This window comes from Amblyraja radiata, chromosome 14, assembly GCF_010909765.2.
Source record: "Amblyraja radiata isolate CabotCenter1 chromosome 14, sAmbRad1.1.pri, whole genome shotgun sequence".
Taxonomy (NCBI): Eukaryota; Metazoa; Chordata; class Chondrichthyes; order Rajiformes; family Rajidae; genus Amblyraja; species Amblyraja radiata.
The window spans coordinates 42,815,687-42,831,858 of NC_045969.1; the positions used below are offsets into that span (position 1 = coordinate 42,815,687).

General features: G+C 42.0%; 1 protein-coding gene across 2 annotated transcripts in view; it reads left to right on the top strand.

Moving 5' to 3' along the window:
• il1rapl1 (interleukin 1 receptor accessory protein like 1) overlaps positions 1 to 16,172 on the top strand; it is a 1,148,250-nt gene that overhangs the window by 775,019 nt on the left and 357,059 nt on the right. For both annotated transcript variants that reach the window (XM_033033178.1, XM_033033179.1), the window contains exon 6: positions 5,497 to 5,571. In XM_033033178.1, the coding sequence (XP_032889069.1) occupies positions 5,497 to 5,571 (75 nt within the window). The remainder of the gene's footprint in view (positions 1 to 5,496; positions 5,572 to 16,172) is intronic.

Here is a 16,172-nt window from a genome sequence, read left to right on the forward strand (position 1 = left end):
GTGCGGGGGAAGAACGAATTGCTGTATACATCTGTCTTTGTGGCTGGGATCACAAATTGGATCGAATGCCCTCGTAACCTGTAACTTAAAGGAAGAGAAGAGCTGCAGGAAATGAAAGTTACTTGATGGCTAAATTGACCAATACATTAGTAATCCAAATTCATCTAAAATATCTTCCTCAAAGAAAATAATACCTCTATGTCAATTAAAGGAATTAATTCATTAATTCTTTAAGATATTTAAAAACAAAGTAGGGGGATTACACCCAAAATGTTATTCAAATGAGGAGGATTGGATCTGTGTCACATTTCTGGGATGCTCCTGTGTTACAAATAAAGATTCAATGAATCCTCTCTTTATACGCAGACATTATAAGCTTTGGTTCAAAAAAGGCTTGCTATCCTAATTTCAGATTTATCCCTCGGAAAAAAAAAGACCTTTCCAAATCTCTACAAATTTTGAACATTGCAAGCCAGCTTGCCAGAAATACAAGTGCAAATATTTGCTTGAGTACCTTGGGCCAGATGGCTGGTGTCCAGATGGGCCACAAGCTTGGCAACCCTTGAATGGGCCAGCATAACATGACGAAGGAAAAAAAAATCTCTGCCCTTTAATGCACCATTCAATCATTCTGTAATAGATCTGGGATTTTATGCGATACATGTAAACACATCGTTGATTCCATTTGTTTGGATAATTGGCCTTGAGATTTGGTTTGTTTCTACTTTTCAGTATCTGTGCATTGGGATTTTAATTATTTGTTCTCAGACGCTCTCATGCCTGCATGAATAGTCAGAGACCGGCCGGGACTGGCCTCGCAGAATCTGTTGTGTGATTTACCGACGTTGATTGGCTTCTCCGAACAATGGCAACGGCAGATACTGCGGCCATTAATCCTAAAGTTTCTCACACACCCATCAAAAACTCAACAACCTGAACAATCAGAGTCCAAAGGAGGTGTACAAAGGCAAGTCTGAATAAGGGGACGTAGCCTTTAAAGTTGGTCCAAGATCATGTTGGGTGACAGCAAGAAGCAATTCTCTGCACAAATAATAGATCTGTTGAATGATAACAACAGAGAAAGAGGTCATTCATCCCTTTGGTATTTATGCTGGCTATCTGCAAGAACAATGAAGGTGATTATTTCCAGATATCTTGTAGTTTGATTTTCCTTTGAAGGTTTGAATACGATTCCTTTTGAAAGCCACATTTTAATCTTGGCCATCCCACCAGGCGAAGCATTCCAGACTGAAATGGCTCATTTAAAAAAAATGTTCTCCTATTGTCAATTTATATCTTTGTAAGATGGATCTTGACACTTCCACCAAACGGCAGCAGCTTCTCTTTGTCTGCTCTGGTTGGATCCATCATTATTTTAATCGCCTCCCTCACAACTCATCTGTTCTGTATTCAAAGAGTAATCTAAATATCCCTGACCCTAAAATGGTCATAATTCCTGAAACTATTGTAGTAAATAGTCGCAAAGTGCTGGAGTAGCTCAGCGGGTCAGACAGCATCTCTGGAGAAAAGGAATAGGTTATGTTTCGGGTAGGATCCGTTTTTCAGACTCAGGAAGGGTTCAGACCCCGAACATCACCTATTCCTTTTCTCCAGAGATGCTGCCTGACCCACTGAGTTGTGCCTATCTTTGGTATAAACCAGCATTGGCAGTTCCATCCTACACCACTCTAGTAAATCTTTATTGTATTTGGATGGTCCTTAAATACTCGGTAAAGTGCGGTGGCCTGAATTATATGCAATATACCAACATTTCATAATGATTTACTATAACTTCCTTGTTCCTTGTCTCTGTATAAAGGCAAAATAATTCAGAAACATAATTAACTTGGAAAGGGTGCAGAAGAGATTCACTTGGATTTAACAGGGCATGGAGGGTTGAGGTATAGTGAGAGAGAGTTTGGATAAACTGGGACATTTTTCTTTGGAGCATGAGGCTAAAAAGAACATTCAGTCATTTGCCCAGTGGAGTATTTTCTAAAAGTAGAGGGCATAAGTGTAATATGAGAGGAGAGAGATTTAAGAGGGATCTCTGGCCAGGTCTTTCACTCAGAGAGTTGCCTGTATCTGGAATGAGCTGCTTGAGGAAGCGATGGAAATGGACACATTTACAACTTTCAAAAGACATTTGGACATATACGGATAGGAAGGATAGGCCATGGGCCAAATGCTGGCAAATAAGTTTAGGAACTTGATCAGCATGGGAAATATGGACCGAATGGCCCGTTTCCATACTTTAAAACAGCTCTATGACTAACTCTTCTAAGGTTGTAGAGGGTAGGTCTATTGAAAATATCAACACTGAGATTATATGAAGTATCATTGATACTTGTGCAAATGAGCTAATTGAGTTGTGGCCCATGATGCAGTTGAAAGACACATTGACATAGAAGGGGTGAATAGGATCTGCATCCTGGGGGCATGAACATCGAATTCTCCCAATTTTGTTAGTCCTTGCCGAGCAGCACCGGAAATTGGAGGAACAGCACCTCATATTCCGCTTGGGGAGTCTGCATCCTGGGGGCATGAACATCGAATTCTCCCAATTTTGTTAGTCCTTGCTCGAGCAGCACCGGAAATTGGAGGAACAGCACCTCATATTCCGCTTGGGGAGTCTGCATCCTGGGGGCATGAACATTGAATTCTCCCAATTTTGTTAGTCCTTGCTATCTCCTCCCCTTCCTCAGTCCCCCTGCTGTCTCCTCCCATCCCCTAGCCTTCGGGCTCCTCCTCCTTTTTCCTTTCTTGTCCCCGCCCCCCCCCACCCCCGATCAGTCTGAAGAAGGGTTTCGGCTCGAAACGTTGCCTATTTCCTTCGCTCCATAGATGCTGCTGCACCTGCTGAGTTTCTCCAGCTTTTTTGTGTACCTGTGAATAGGATCATGTTGGTTTTATTGCATCAACAGAGGTTCTGCTGGTACTTTATAAATTGAACTGCATTAACATGCCACAATTTAATTCCTACAGAACAAAACTACCATAATATCTCCACCTTTACAATAGTCGTGATGGTGCAACATTTGTGATCAATGACAAATGAAGTCTTATGCATCACCATAGATTTTAGATAGGCTCTTGTGGTGGTTCATGTGATGACCCAAGGCCTTAGACAGGCACTTTAGGGCTTGTGTGAAGGGATGAAACTCCTTCCCGATGAGATAGAATAATTGTTACTGATACAAGTAATCTAGGTTAGGAATTGTAAATTATGAGGAAGGAAAAATGTGTTGGAGAGAGAAAAGCGAAGAGAAAGAAATAATTATTTTATTGTATCTTACCCACAATTAGTTAAGGCTTGTGCAATTTGTTCAATAAATCTATGCCTTCTCTGCAACATAAATCCTCCAAGCTGCTGAGATCCTTTAATATTATTGGTTTAGTAATCTATAATACACACAGATAAATTATAGCATTCCCCAACACATCTCTGATCTTTATCCACATGGATTTGGTCTTAACTCAGTTATTGTAGCGTCTTTTGGGTGCTGACCCTGCAACCTTTTTGTAGTTTTGACATTAACCTTTTATAATCCCTTACCACTCTATAGTTTTTTTTTAAACTTGCATTCCTACACCTCCTCAAGTAATAGCATTTAGAAATTCTACGCAGTATCTTATCCCATTAGCTTTACTTCATCCTTGGATCTCAAATGGATTCTCTCCCTAACAACTCCATTAGTTCAAGTCTAAATGGACAAGGGAGAGCCAGTGGATGTAGTCTCCCTGGACTTTCAGAAAGCCTTTGATAAGGTCCCACACAGGAGATTAGTGGGGAAAATTAGAGCGCATGGTATTGGGCGGTTGGGTATTGACATGGATAGAAAATTGTTTGGCAGACAGGAAACAAAGAGTAGGGATTAACGGGTCACTTTCAGAATGACAGGCAGTGAATAGTGGGGTGCTGCAAGGCTCGGTGCTGGGACCGCAGCTATTTACAATATACATTATTAATTTAGATGAAGGAATTAATAAATTTGCAGATGACACAAAATTGAGTGGCACTGTGAACTGTGAAAAGGATGCTATGAGGATGCAGAGTGACTTGGACAGGTTGGGTGAGTGGGCAGATGCATGACAGATGCAGTATGCTATGGATAACATAGAAACATAGATATAGAAACATAGAAATGAGGTGCAGGAGTAGGCCATTCGGCCCTTCGAGCCTGCACCACCATTCAATATGATCATGGCTGATCATCCAACTCAGTATCCTGTACCTGCCTTCTCTCCATACCCCCTGATCCCTTTAGCCACAAGGGCCACATCTAACTCCCTCTTAAATATAGCCAATGAACTGGCCTCAACTACCTTCTGTGGCAGAGAATTCCAGAGATTCACCACTCTCTGTGTGAAAATTCCAGAGATTCACCACTCTCTGATAAATGTGAGGTTATCCACTTTTGAGGCAAGAACGGGAAGGCAGATTATTATCTGAATGTGTCAGGTTCGGAAAATGGGAAGTACAACGAGACCTGGGTGACCTCTTCACTGAAAGTAAGCATACAGGTATAGTAGGCAGTGAAGAAAGCTAATGGCATGTTGGCCTTCATAACGAGAGGAGTTGAGCATAGGAGCAAAGAGGTCCTTCTGCAGTTATACAGGGCCCTGGTGAGACCACACCTGGAGTATTGTGTGCAGTTTTGGTCTCCAAATTTGAGGAAGGACATTCTTGCTTTAGATGGAGTGCAGTGTAGATGGCGGGACTGTCATATGATGAAACAATGGAGGGACTGGGCTTGTATACACTGGAATTTAGAAAGATGAGAGGTGATATTATAGAAACATATAAAATGATTAAGGGATTGGACACACTAGATGCTGGAAACATGGTCCCCCCCAATGTCGGGAGAGTCTAGAACGAGGGGCCACAGTTTAAGAATAAGAGGGAGGCCATTTAGAATTGAGATGAGGAAAGATTTTTTTCACACAGAGAGTTGTGAATTTGTGGAATTCTCTGCCTCAGAAGGCAGTCGAGGCCGATTCACTGGATGCATTCAAAAGAGAGTTAGACAGAGCTCTTCGGGCTAGCGGAATCAAAGGGTATGGGGAGAAGGCAGGAATGGGGTACTAATTGAGGATGATCAGCCATGATCACATTGAATGGCGGTGCTGGCTCGAAGGGCCGAATGGCCTACTCCTGCATCTATTGTCTATACATTGTACCTATGTATCTAAGTCCAATGTCATTGATTGTTTACTCTTTGTGGATGTCCACTGGTGGCATTTTGATACGCAGAGGAAATGTGCCTTTTATTGAATCATCTTCTTCAGCTAAAAACCTGGATTGTTGGCTACAGGACTGTAATGTTATCTGATGAGTGCAAATACATATTTTTGAATGCGCTAAACATAAGATTAAGTGCTTAATTGAAATTAAATATATGCCATGCAATATAGACGCAATGAGCCTGCTTTTTAAATGACTGGTAAATGTTTTCTTTCATTGCACTTTATATGGTTCATTTCTTTTCTTTACAGCTCCAATAACAGACAAACCACCCAAGTTACTCTATCCTCTCGAAAACAGGATAAACCCTGTGGAAGCACAGCTTGGTAAGTCAGTGTTTTGCTACTTATTCATGCTGGAGAAACCCTACCAATTGTACAGCTCTTGTCCTTGTGATGGGGCAGTTACTCTGTGAGTCCTTACCATTATTTGCCTCATGCATGGGGGTTCCAGAAGCTATGAATGACAATCAGGCTGATAAGTTCTATGAGCTTCATGTTACAATGGTCAGGGCATTCATTAAGCATTTTCTCAGGAGAGTGTCCCACTGACGATATGTTTACACTTTTATTCATGTGCAATATTATTCAATAGGTGCAATATTATTCAATAGGGGCAATATTATTCAGTAGGCTGACTATGTGACACGTCGGTACTTCCTCTGACACAGACACAACTTTATTGCTCAGCAATTATGTAGCCAATCCATTTAGAGATGGTTACTTGTTCCAACTCCCTTTATATCTGCAGTTTATATTTAGTGCAGGGGTAGGGACAAGTGATGTTGATATTTTAAAATGCCATGTGACAGCACATTCAGTAAAGTTCTTACAATTATGTTCTTTCCAACAAGACCCTTCTTAATATCGCAATGTATGCAAAGGCACATGATCATATGCAATGTATATTTCCTTTTGCTTTACCCTCTGGAACATTGTGCTGAAGGTATCGATGGAGTTGGTTTGTGAATTTGAAGCTGGGAGATACAAGCGAATGTTTGTAGTTAATGACAGCATGCAGTCTATTTGTTGTGACTCCACTGTTAGTTTCGCACCCCGATTGTCTGCATGCAGTGTGGGAAGGGTTAATGAATATTTTGGCCGTAATGCTTGTTCTTTAGTCATAGTTGAGCGATTTATCTCAAAGTAAACGTGTCCAAACTGTGTCGATGACGATTCTGAGATAAAAAGCTTTAAGAATCTAATCCCGGTCTCCGGTTAACCTGGGATAAAACGAGATAATATTCCTTCTCCCAAATGTGATGATGTCTGAACACAATGGTATTACATTTCAATGTCAAACTGTGATAAACCCAATCTATCCCTTCTGATCCTTTAATCGCACACGATGATGAACCCTAGATTCTGGATGCTATTTGAATTATGCTTTTTTTCACAGATCAATTGTGCTTTTTTTTTACGGATCATGAATACTAACTAATTAGTCAGTTTCCCATGGTTCATATTACCAAACCCGTTCAATTACTTTTGAACACTACGTTTTAATGGACGAAAAGGCAGCTGGATTGGTCAAACTGTTGTTGTGTTACATTTTTAATAAAGAGTGATTTTATAACAGAAGGTAAATATTTGTTTATTGTAAAGGAAACATTAGTCAAGCTATTTTTGACTGCATTAGTTTTGAAAATATCTCAAATTTTAAAGACATTTACTTTCTGTTTACTTCCACTACTTCATCAGATATATTCCCCTTGACTGAGCTGTGGTATAATCTGTTTGAATGACTGTAAGAGTTTAATCGTCGTTTACCTTTTTACGCCCTCTTGCATTGTGGCAGATAGTGTCACTAATACATTGCTAACTCAGACTCAATCCACAAACTTGTCAGCTCCATTGAGAGGGAGCAGGAGCATTCAGCGTTACTAAACAAAAGTGAGCATTCCGTATGTTAGTGGATAAATCTCAAGGGCCTGTCACACTTTTGCGTCATTTGCGCATCACGCAGATGGCGCGAGCAGATTTTGTACATCCCAAAATCCTGGGCGCTGCGCACGATCGCGCGTCACTTCCTACTCCACGCACCATGCGCGCGTAATGCACACGTAATGCGCACCATGCGCGTGTAATGCGCACGTAATGCGCGTGTAATGCGCACCACGCACGCATCATGTGCACGGCACGACGCACACGTCGTGTGTCGTGATGCGTAAATGATGACGCACAAATGACGCCCAAGTGGGACAGGCCCTTTAAGTACGTGCCTTGCGACTGAGCTTTTCAGAATAAACCATTGGCATGCGTATTAATTAAACTTTTATATTAGTTAAAGCAAACTCTTTGTTTATAAAATACAGTTTTGCTTTGGCAGCCTTGATAAAATTGAGCTGCAGGTTTCTTATCGATCGCAAATACGGAAACATGCATAGAAGGAAGCAATTAAGCAGTTCTCAGTAACGCAGTGTTAATGTCTTTATTTGAGTGTTTCGTTTGGCTTGATGAATATATATGCCCAGAAAGAATAAAAATGAATGTCACAGATGACATGAAAATAACACATCAATTATTAACACAAAATACAAGCATGCAATGGAGCCCCATGGCAAGGAATTAAACAGAAAGAGGGAGAGTGGGGTGGGGCAATCACATAAAAGGACAACAGGAGATTAAAAACACATCCACTGTACAGCAGGAGTCTTTTAATAATAGGAAATAAATGGTTTCTGGAAAGCAATATCGACACTGTCACGGACATTTACTGATAAAATTCCCTCTCTCTCACGCAGAGAACACATTTTATTACGGATGTTGCCTGATGGCGATTTGTATTCTTTTGATCACGTTTTCTTTCACCGTAATTTCTGTTGATGGCTGTGATCATGCTTCATGTGGTCAATGGATGGAAATTGTGAATCAGCCACCTGAACCCTGTGGTGGGAAACCCAGGCCATTGTGAGGACTGGCCGCTTAAACCCTCATCAGGCTCAACAAATGTTATTAAAGGGCCTGTCCCACTTGAACGACCTAATCCACGAGTTTGGAAGACCCTAGACGAGTTGAAAAAAATGTCAACGTGTTCAAATGTCAAATGTCCACGACCTCCTACGACTATGTCTACGATCTCCTACGACCCCCTCAACCTCAGTCTTCCACACCTTAGACTAGCTACGAGTGGAAAATGATCACATGATAAAATTATGTCATGTTTGCATTTTTTTTCTCGGGTCAGTTACCGACCTACGACTATCTACGACTGCCTACGACTACCATCACGACCTACTACGACCTACCTACGACCTACCTACGAGTAAAAAGTATCCATTTTTTTCATGTCGACCTTTTTTTTAATCGTGGACATTTTTTATCAGGCTGGAAAAAACGCCGCAACCTACTTGAGGCTACGAGTACGCAGAGGCCACTCACAAGTATGAGGAAGAGTTACAGACCTCCTACGACCTCGTGGTGACCATGCTGCGAGTATGAGTCAAGGGCAAACTCGGCAGAGGTCACCAATTAGGTCGTGAAAGTGGGACAGGGGCTTAACTGGGAGTCTTGCCATCTTGCTCGAAGCCAAAGCAAATACTCAGCTGTCTGATAGGCTACAATTCCGTCCGAATGATCACGTTGTAATGATGATGAGAGGGTTGTTGGTCATCGTCATTTTATAAATCCGATGGCATTCTCTGGAGTTGGGACCAGTGCAATTGAATATGGAATTACTGAAGTTATTGCCGTTGACTTCTCCCTTCTCCACAGGTTGTGCTACTTTGCATTCTTCTCTAGTTCAGAGAAGAATATAAAGAAATGCAAGAAGAATGCAATCAGATCCAAGAATTTATGAACTATCCCCAATGCAATTTTTGACTATAATACAATTTTTACTAAGGTATAAAATACATATGAAGTGGCATTGCGAACCATTTTGTGGGTTCCAAATGGTGTTTCTTAAATGTAAGGACTGATATTTTTGCAGATCAAGATTCTAACTTTCACTGTATCCATAGTATACATTACTTAGATAAATGTTTACACTGTATTCGCTTCTGCCTCAATCTCTTGCACACCATCTAAATTTAATTTTGTGCTAAAAAAGGGATTTCAAGTATGCGTCATTCTTGCTTCATGGTTTCCATTGTGAGAGGATTTTTCAGTGTGATTGCTTTCACTGCCTGATTGAGGTTATTAAGACTGCTGAATGTGAGGAATCTCCATGGATCCAATAGCATATACTGTTGGGCAAGGACACCAAGCAGAAGCTTTTTGTGTCTATCTTTCTCCAAGGTCAGTAGCCGGCACTGTTGCATTCCTGGAGACAACAGATGCACGTCAGTTTGTCAATCTTAATATGCAGGCCACCCAGATGCTCGATAGGAAGTGACCTTCAACAGGCAGAGCAGAGTGTATGCACTGGAGACTTGCAATGTTTCTTGTAGTCACACAAAATGGAGAATATAACATGCTGCTTTATTAAAAGATTGCTTTTAATAAAGGGGCAAGGTGAATAAGAAGGTGTGTTTCTGGAATGTTATTCCAGTTTCTCAATATGCTGCCACAAATCTTTACCATGGCAGCTGCGCCAACAGCCTGTCTCGCCTTTTTCTTCTTTTGCTGGTTTGGTCTGTGTTTACTGTGTTCACTTGTATGTTTTTAGTGTATCTTTAGTTTTTGTATTATGTGGGGGTGGTTTGTGGTTGGGGGAAACCTTTTTTATCTCATTCCTTGACAGAGATGCGACTTTTTCATCGTATCTCCGTCTGCACTGCGGCTTTAACATCATGGAGCTGGCGGTCCCTTTGTTAGGGATCGACTGCGGGATCTTCAACTGCAGGACCTTCGACCGCCCCAATCGCGGGGGCTCTGAAAGCCCCAATGCGGGAGCTTCGATCGCTAACTGCCGGAGCTTCGATCGCTCCGACTGCGGACGTTTCGATTGCTCCGACCACGAGAGAAAAGGAGGAAAGAAGGCATAAGTTCTTTGCCTTCCATCACAGTGGGGAATTTGAAGTCACTGAAAAAACAAGATACATGTGCTGCCTGCTCTGGTGAGGACTCGGGGGGAGTGCCGTGAGTGCAGTGATCTTGGTGTTTTGCGGGGACATCGCTCCATGGGGACATCCTAAAGTCTAGTGCGAGTGTAGATGGCTTTCTGACTGGTCGGGCGGACAGGGACTGCAGAGAGAATGACAGTGGTCGCTACAACTCTGGTCACATCGCGGTGAAGGAGTGTGTGTGTGGCCCGGACATTGAACAGATGGCTGTGGGTCTCCACTTATGCTGTGTGCCCTGGGGATTCTCACACACCGCTGTGGTGGCTGCTTATGTCTATGTTTAATTTTTATGTGGTTATGTATCTTGTTGGGTTTTTTTGTATGATTGTTGGCAAATCAAATCCCTTGTATGTTTACATACTTGACTAATAAATTAATTACAATTACAATTATACATTTTGCTGAATTCAATTGATGGTTTTGGACAAGAGTTCATTGGATATTTGGTTTGTTGACTGCAGGTTCCAATTTGAGCCATGTCTTTGTTGTTCCTTGGTTAAACTCCATTTTAACTCATCCATTAGATAAACTTGCTCTACCAAGCTGATGGGGCAGACATTTGTAATGTGTTGTTTAGGTTCCTAACGCATAGAAGTTGAGTAATCTTTCTACTCAATGCAGAGTTGTCTGTCACCCAGTAGTATTGGGAGTAGGCTCAATGATAGATGGGCTTTAGTAATCTTTCACAGTCACTAATAGTTGCCTCAAACAGATGTTAGCCATTTTTTAGTTTAGTTTAGTTTAGAGATACAGCGCGGAGCCAGGCCCACCGACTCCGTATAGACAGACCCGTAGTCAGGATCAAACCCAGGTCTCTGGCGCTGTAAGGCAGCAACTCAGCCGCTGCATGCCGCCTATTTCTACAGCAATTCAGAGTTATACTGTCTGATCTGAAAATGGCCAACACCTCACCAGAGACTTCAGCTTTCTGGGAGCAGCAAGAAGTGATGAAAGCAATGCAGTAGGCAGAGCTTCAGTTGTTTAAGATTGGGGAAATTGGATATTTCTAATCTTTAGCTGCATTAACGATATTTAAAAAGCACCTGCTATTTTTGACCGTCCACCAGAAAATATTACTTAAAAATAGTAAGGAAAAATAGTGGGACTTCCACACTCCACCTGCATGTGGATAAATAGCTTCCTGTCGGGTCGCAGCCAGAGAGTCAGAGTGGGCCATCACACATCCACGGCCCTCAGCCTCAGTACCGGCTCTCCACAGGGCTGCGTGCTGAGCCCCCTGCTCTACACCATCTACACACATGACTGCATCCCCGCCCACCACAGCAACACCATTGTCAAATTTGCGGATGACACTACGGTGGTGGGACTCATCTCCGGGGGGGACGAGTACGCCTACCGGGATGAGGTGGAGCAGCTGACAGTGTGGTGTGGAGAAAATAACCTGCTCCTTAACACCTTAAAGACCAAGGAGATAATAATAGACTTCAGGAAGAATAAAACGGACATGGTACCATTAGTTATCAGAGGGGACTGTGTGGAGAGGGTGGCGGATTTCCGCTTCCTGGGAATCCATATTGAGGAGGACCTGACGTGGAGCGTGAACACCTCTGCGCTGCTGAAAAAGGTCCAGCAGAGACTGCACTTCCTGAGGGTGCTCAGGAAGAATAACATCACTCAGAGACTGCTGCTGTCCTTTTATCGGTGCTCCATTGAGAGCCTCCTAACATACTGTGTATGCGTATGGTACACCAGCTGCACAGCGGCTCAGAGGAAAGCACTCCAGAGGGCCATTGACAACGCCCAGAGGATTGTCGGATGCCCTCTCCTTACCTTGGAGGACTTACACAGTTCCCGCTGCATCAAAAAATCCCAGAGTATTATAAAGGACATTTCCCACCCCGGACACTCCCTGTTTGAACTGTTACCGTCAGGCAGACGGTACAGATCTACAAGGACAAGGACAAACAGACTTAAAAACAGTTTTTACCCCACTGCTATAAAGGCACTAAATGTAGCCGCCAAGGAACGCAGGAGCGATACATACATACATGAAATCGACAGAAGGATGTAGGGCTGGGTGTTTATGCGTGCTATTTTTATGATATTTATTTTAGTTGTTTATCTTTTTAAATATTTTACCTTGTATGTATCGTTAGCTTTTAGAAATGTTTGAATGGTGCACTGACTGGCTGACATTTTACAATTTCGTTGTACATGGTTCATGTTACAATGACAATAAAGAAACTATTCTATTCTATTCTATTCTACTATTCGATTGTGATCTGTAACTTCTAACGCAGCTGCAGTTTAAATCAGGATGTGATAACATTAACATAATAGATGTCTAATGACTTCAATTGTTAAAATTGATATTATCGCTAACATTTTTGATTAATGTTGTCAAGTGCCCTCTCATCGTATGCTTATTCTGAGCGGGTTTTACATTATTTGGCAAAAATATGCAGTTTATTTTCGTAACATTTTACAATAAAGCTCTATCTGCTGCTGAAATTCTGTCGCAGAGATGTGTCAGGCTAGGCGGTATTTGTCTACATCTTCTAGTCTCTTGGTGAGTGCAAATGTGTGATGCAGTGCTAAATATGTTCTATTTTCATTTCAAATGTCAGTCTTCCTGTAGCATTGAGGAAGATAAGCACATGTCTGGAGAGTGACAAGGAAAAATCAATCTCTTCCTCTTCCAGCCCAGTTATATGCTTTGCAAGTTACTGCAAAATTGCCACAAGGAAATATGTCTTATTGCAAGATTATCCCTTGTTACAGAAATGGCGTCTTGTGAGGAGCAGGGCCTTAGCATTTGCTGCAAAGTCAATCGATACCTTTCACCAGAAGGCCAGATCTCTGATTTAGCAAATGACAAAGCTCAGTAAATAGTTCTCAGAGTCAGTCCCACTTCATCCAGGACTGTCTGTCGTTTGAAACGGTTTCATCACATTTCGAGTCATACGCCGCTTCCTTAATCATCGTGGAAGCAAGAACCAATTCGTACTTGTTATACGTTTATGACAGGCTCCGTTTCACCGTTATGACATCCATGTGCAGTTAAGCAAAAAACATTTTGATGGGAAAAAATGAAATGTAGCTCGATTAGTGCTAACTTAGCAAAGTTCGCTTTTCTAACATTCTTAGGGACAGTTTGCTTCTTTCACCAGCCATCTGGTTATCTTTTATGAATGGAACTGGGAGAGAGACATTTGAATTCAAAATTGAACCTATTTAGCATGGTATCGCACTTCAGCATTCTCCAAGAATCTAGCTGTAGAATTATACCCCCGAAGCTGACACTAAACTGGTACAGAACCTCAGCACCTTATAGAACTCCATTGTAAAATGTTACTAAAATAAACCATCACATTTTTGCCACATAATGCAAAACCAGCTCAGAATGGAGCTATTCTAAGCATACGATGAAGGGGGAATTAATGGCATCAGTCAACATTCTGACTGTTGACAACATTGCAAAGAGGACTTCAAGTCAATGGACCATCCATTATGTTTATGTTATCTCTTCCTGCCGCCACTGCAGCTGTCATCAGGAATCAGGAACTATCACAATGTTTAGCAGGTACCATCATAACGTTTAAAAAGCATTTGAACAGGGACTTGGATAGGATAGGTTCAGAGGGATACGGACCAAATATAGGCAGGTGGGGCTTTGTGTAGATAGGGCATGTTGGACGGTGTGGGCAAGTTGTGCCGAAAGGGCTGTTTCCACATTATAAGAATCTGACAAAGTTACAAAGTACGCCAGCGGCTGCTCCTTTGTCCGTCCCCGCCCCCTCCTTTCCCCCCGCCCCACACAGCAAAATCGTACACTAATCAACTGGCCGATACTTTCAACCTCTCACCTCAACATTGTTCTTACCCCATCTGTTTCAAGCAAACCTCCATTAGTCCAGTTCCTCAGAAAAGTAAAATGACTTCTTGCAATAAGTGCTACCCAGCAGCTCTAACATTGGGAAAGGCCCACATTTGCACCATTTAGAAACATAGAAACGTAGAACATTCTCTACTCCTCCAGGAGTAAGCCATTTGACCCTTAAAGCTAGCACCGCCATTCAATATGATTATGGCTGATAATTGAAAATCAGTACCTCATTATGGCTTTTCCCCCCATATCCCTTGATTCCCTAAGCCCAAAGAGCTAAATCTAAGTGTTCAGACAATCTAGATGCCCTGTAATTTCTACACAGGAAAATGGATCTCCCTTGCACCACATTCAGTCTTTACTTTAGACTTTAGAGATACAACATGGAAATGGCTGTTCGGCCCACCGAGTTTGTGCTGATAAGCAATTACCCCATACATTAGTGCTATCCCGCACACGAGAGACAATTTTCCATTTTATTATTGAAGCCAATTCAGCTACAAACCTGTAAGTCTTTGGAATGTGGGAGGAAACCTGAGCACCCGGAGAGATCCCACGCGGTCACAGGGAGAATGTACAAATTCCGTACAGACACCACCCATAGTCAGGATCGAACACGGATCACTGGCGCTATCAGGCAACAACTCTACCGCTGCGCCACTGTGCCGTCCCAAAATTATTGAATTTATTGAATTGTACTTGAAGAAGCTGGTTCGTTTATTTTCCCGATATAGGAAAACGACCTGAGGAGTCTCGCTCTTTACAAGAATCAATACCAAGTATCAACTTGAGAAGTACTGTAGTCTGAGTCACATTCACATCTCTTGACTACATGAATCCAAGCCTGAATCGGAATGCAATTAGTTCTATGTCAGAGTCCTTTAAGATACTGCCATGTACCCAGGGAACCTGATATTTCCAACTAGCCATTCAATAAGGTGCCAAATAAAAGATTACTGCAGATTAGGTGTTTTGTGTAAAGCATGGATTTGTGTTGGAAGTTAATCATGAGGAACAAACCGAGGCTGCAGATGAATATGTTTGGGTGAATTGCAGAGGCAAAAGATGGTAGGTGAAGTATGATATGGCGAAGAGTGAAGTTTTTACCTTGGCAGGAAGGTTTAGAAGGATATGGGCCAAACACAGGTAGGTGGGACTAGTGGAGAGGAACATGTAGGTCGGCATGGGCAAGTAGGGCCGAAGGGCCTGTTTCCATGCTGCTTGACTATGACTCGATACTAGTCATAGAATTTTACAGTGTGGAAACAGGCCCTTCAGCCTAACTTGCCTATACCAACCAATATGTCCCATCTACTCTAGTCCCACCTGCCTGCATTTGTCCCATATCCCTCTAAACCTGTCCTATCCATGTACCTGTCTAAATGTTTTTTAAACATTGCGATAGTACCTGCCTAACTACCTCCTCCAGCAGCTCGTTCCATACACCCTGCATCCTTTGTGTGAAAAAGTTACCCCTCAGGTTCCCATTGAATCTTTCCCCCTTCACCTTAAATCTATGTCTTCTGGTTCTCGATTCCCCTGCTCTTGGCAAGAGACTCTGACTCTCGAAGGTTGAGGGAACATAATGTCTAAATTAAGCCCAGCAACACTAATTTTACCAATAAATTATTAATAAAATGTTGGAATTTAATGTTGCTTTACTTTACCTCACATCTCAGCTGAAGGTATTTGGTGTATTCTCCCCACCGTCACAAGAAGTAAATAAAAAGACTAATTGAGAGACTTTAGTGCACAGACATCATATGGCCACATGAGTTAAGAGCATCAGCATTGAATTAAAGGCGCAAGAAACTGCACACGCTGGAATCTGGAACAACAAACAGTCTGCTGGAAGAACTCAATGGGTGAAAAGGACTGGTTGACATTTGAGGTCAAAACCCTGCAGCAGCATCGAAATGAAGCCTTAGAGAGTTAAAGATCAGATAAATCCCTTTCTTATTTAACTCAGTTTCTTCAAACTTTCTTACAATAAGTTCCCAGAGAATATTGTCTTTAACGTTGGACAGTTGAAGGTACTATGTTCAGGTTGAAGAAAATCTTTTTTTATTTAATTG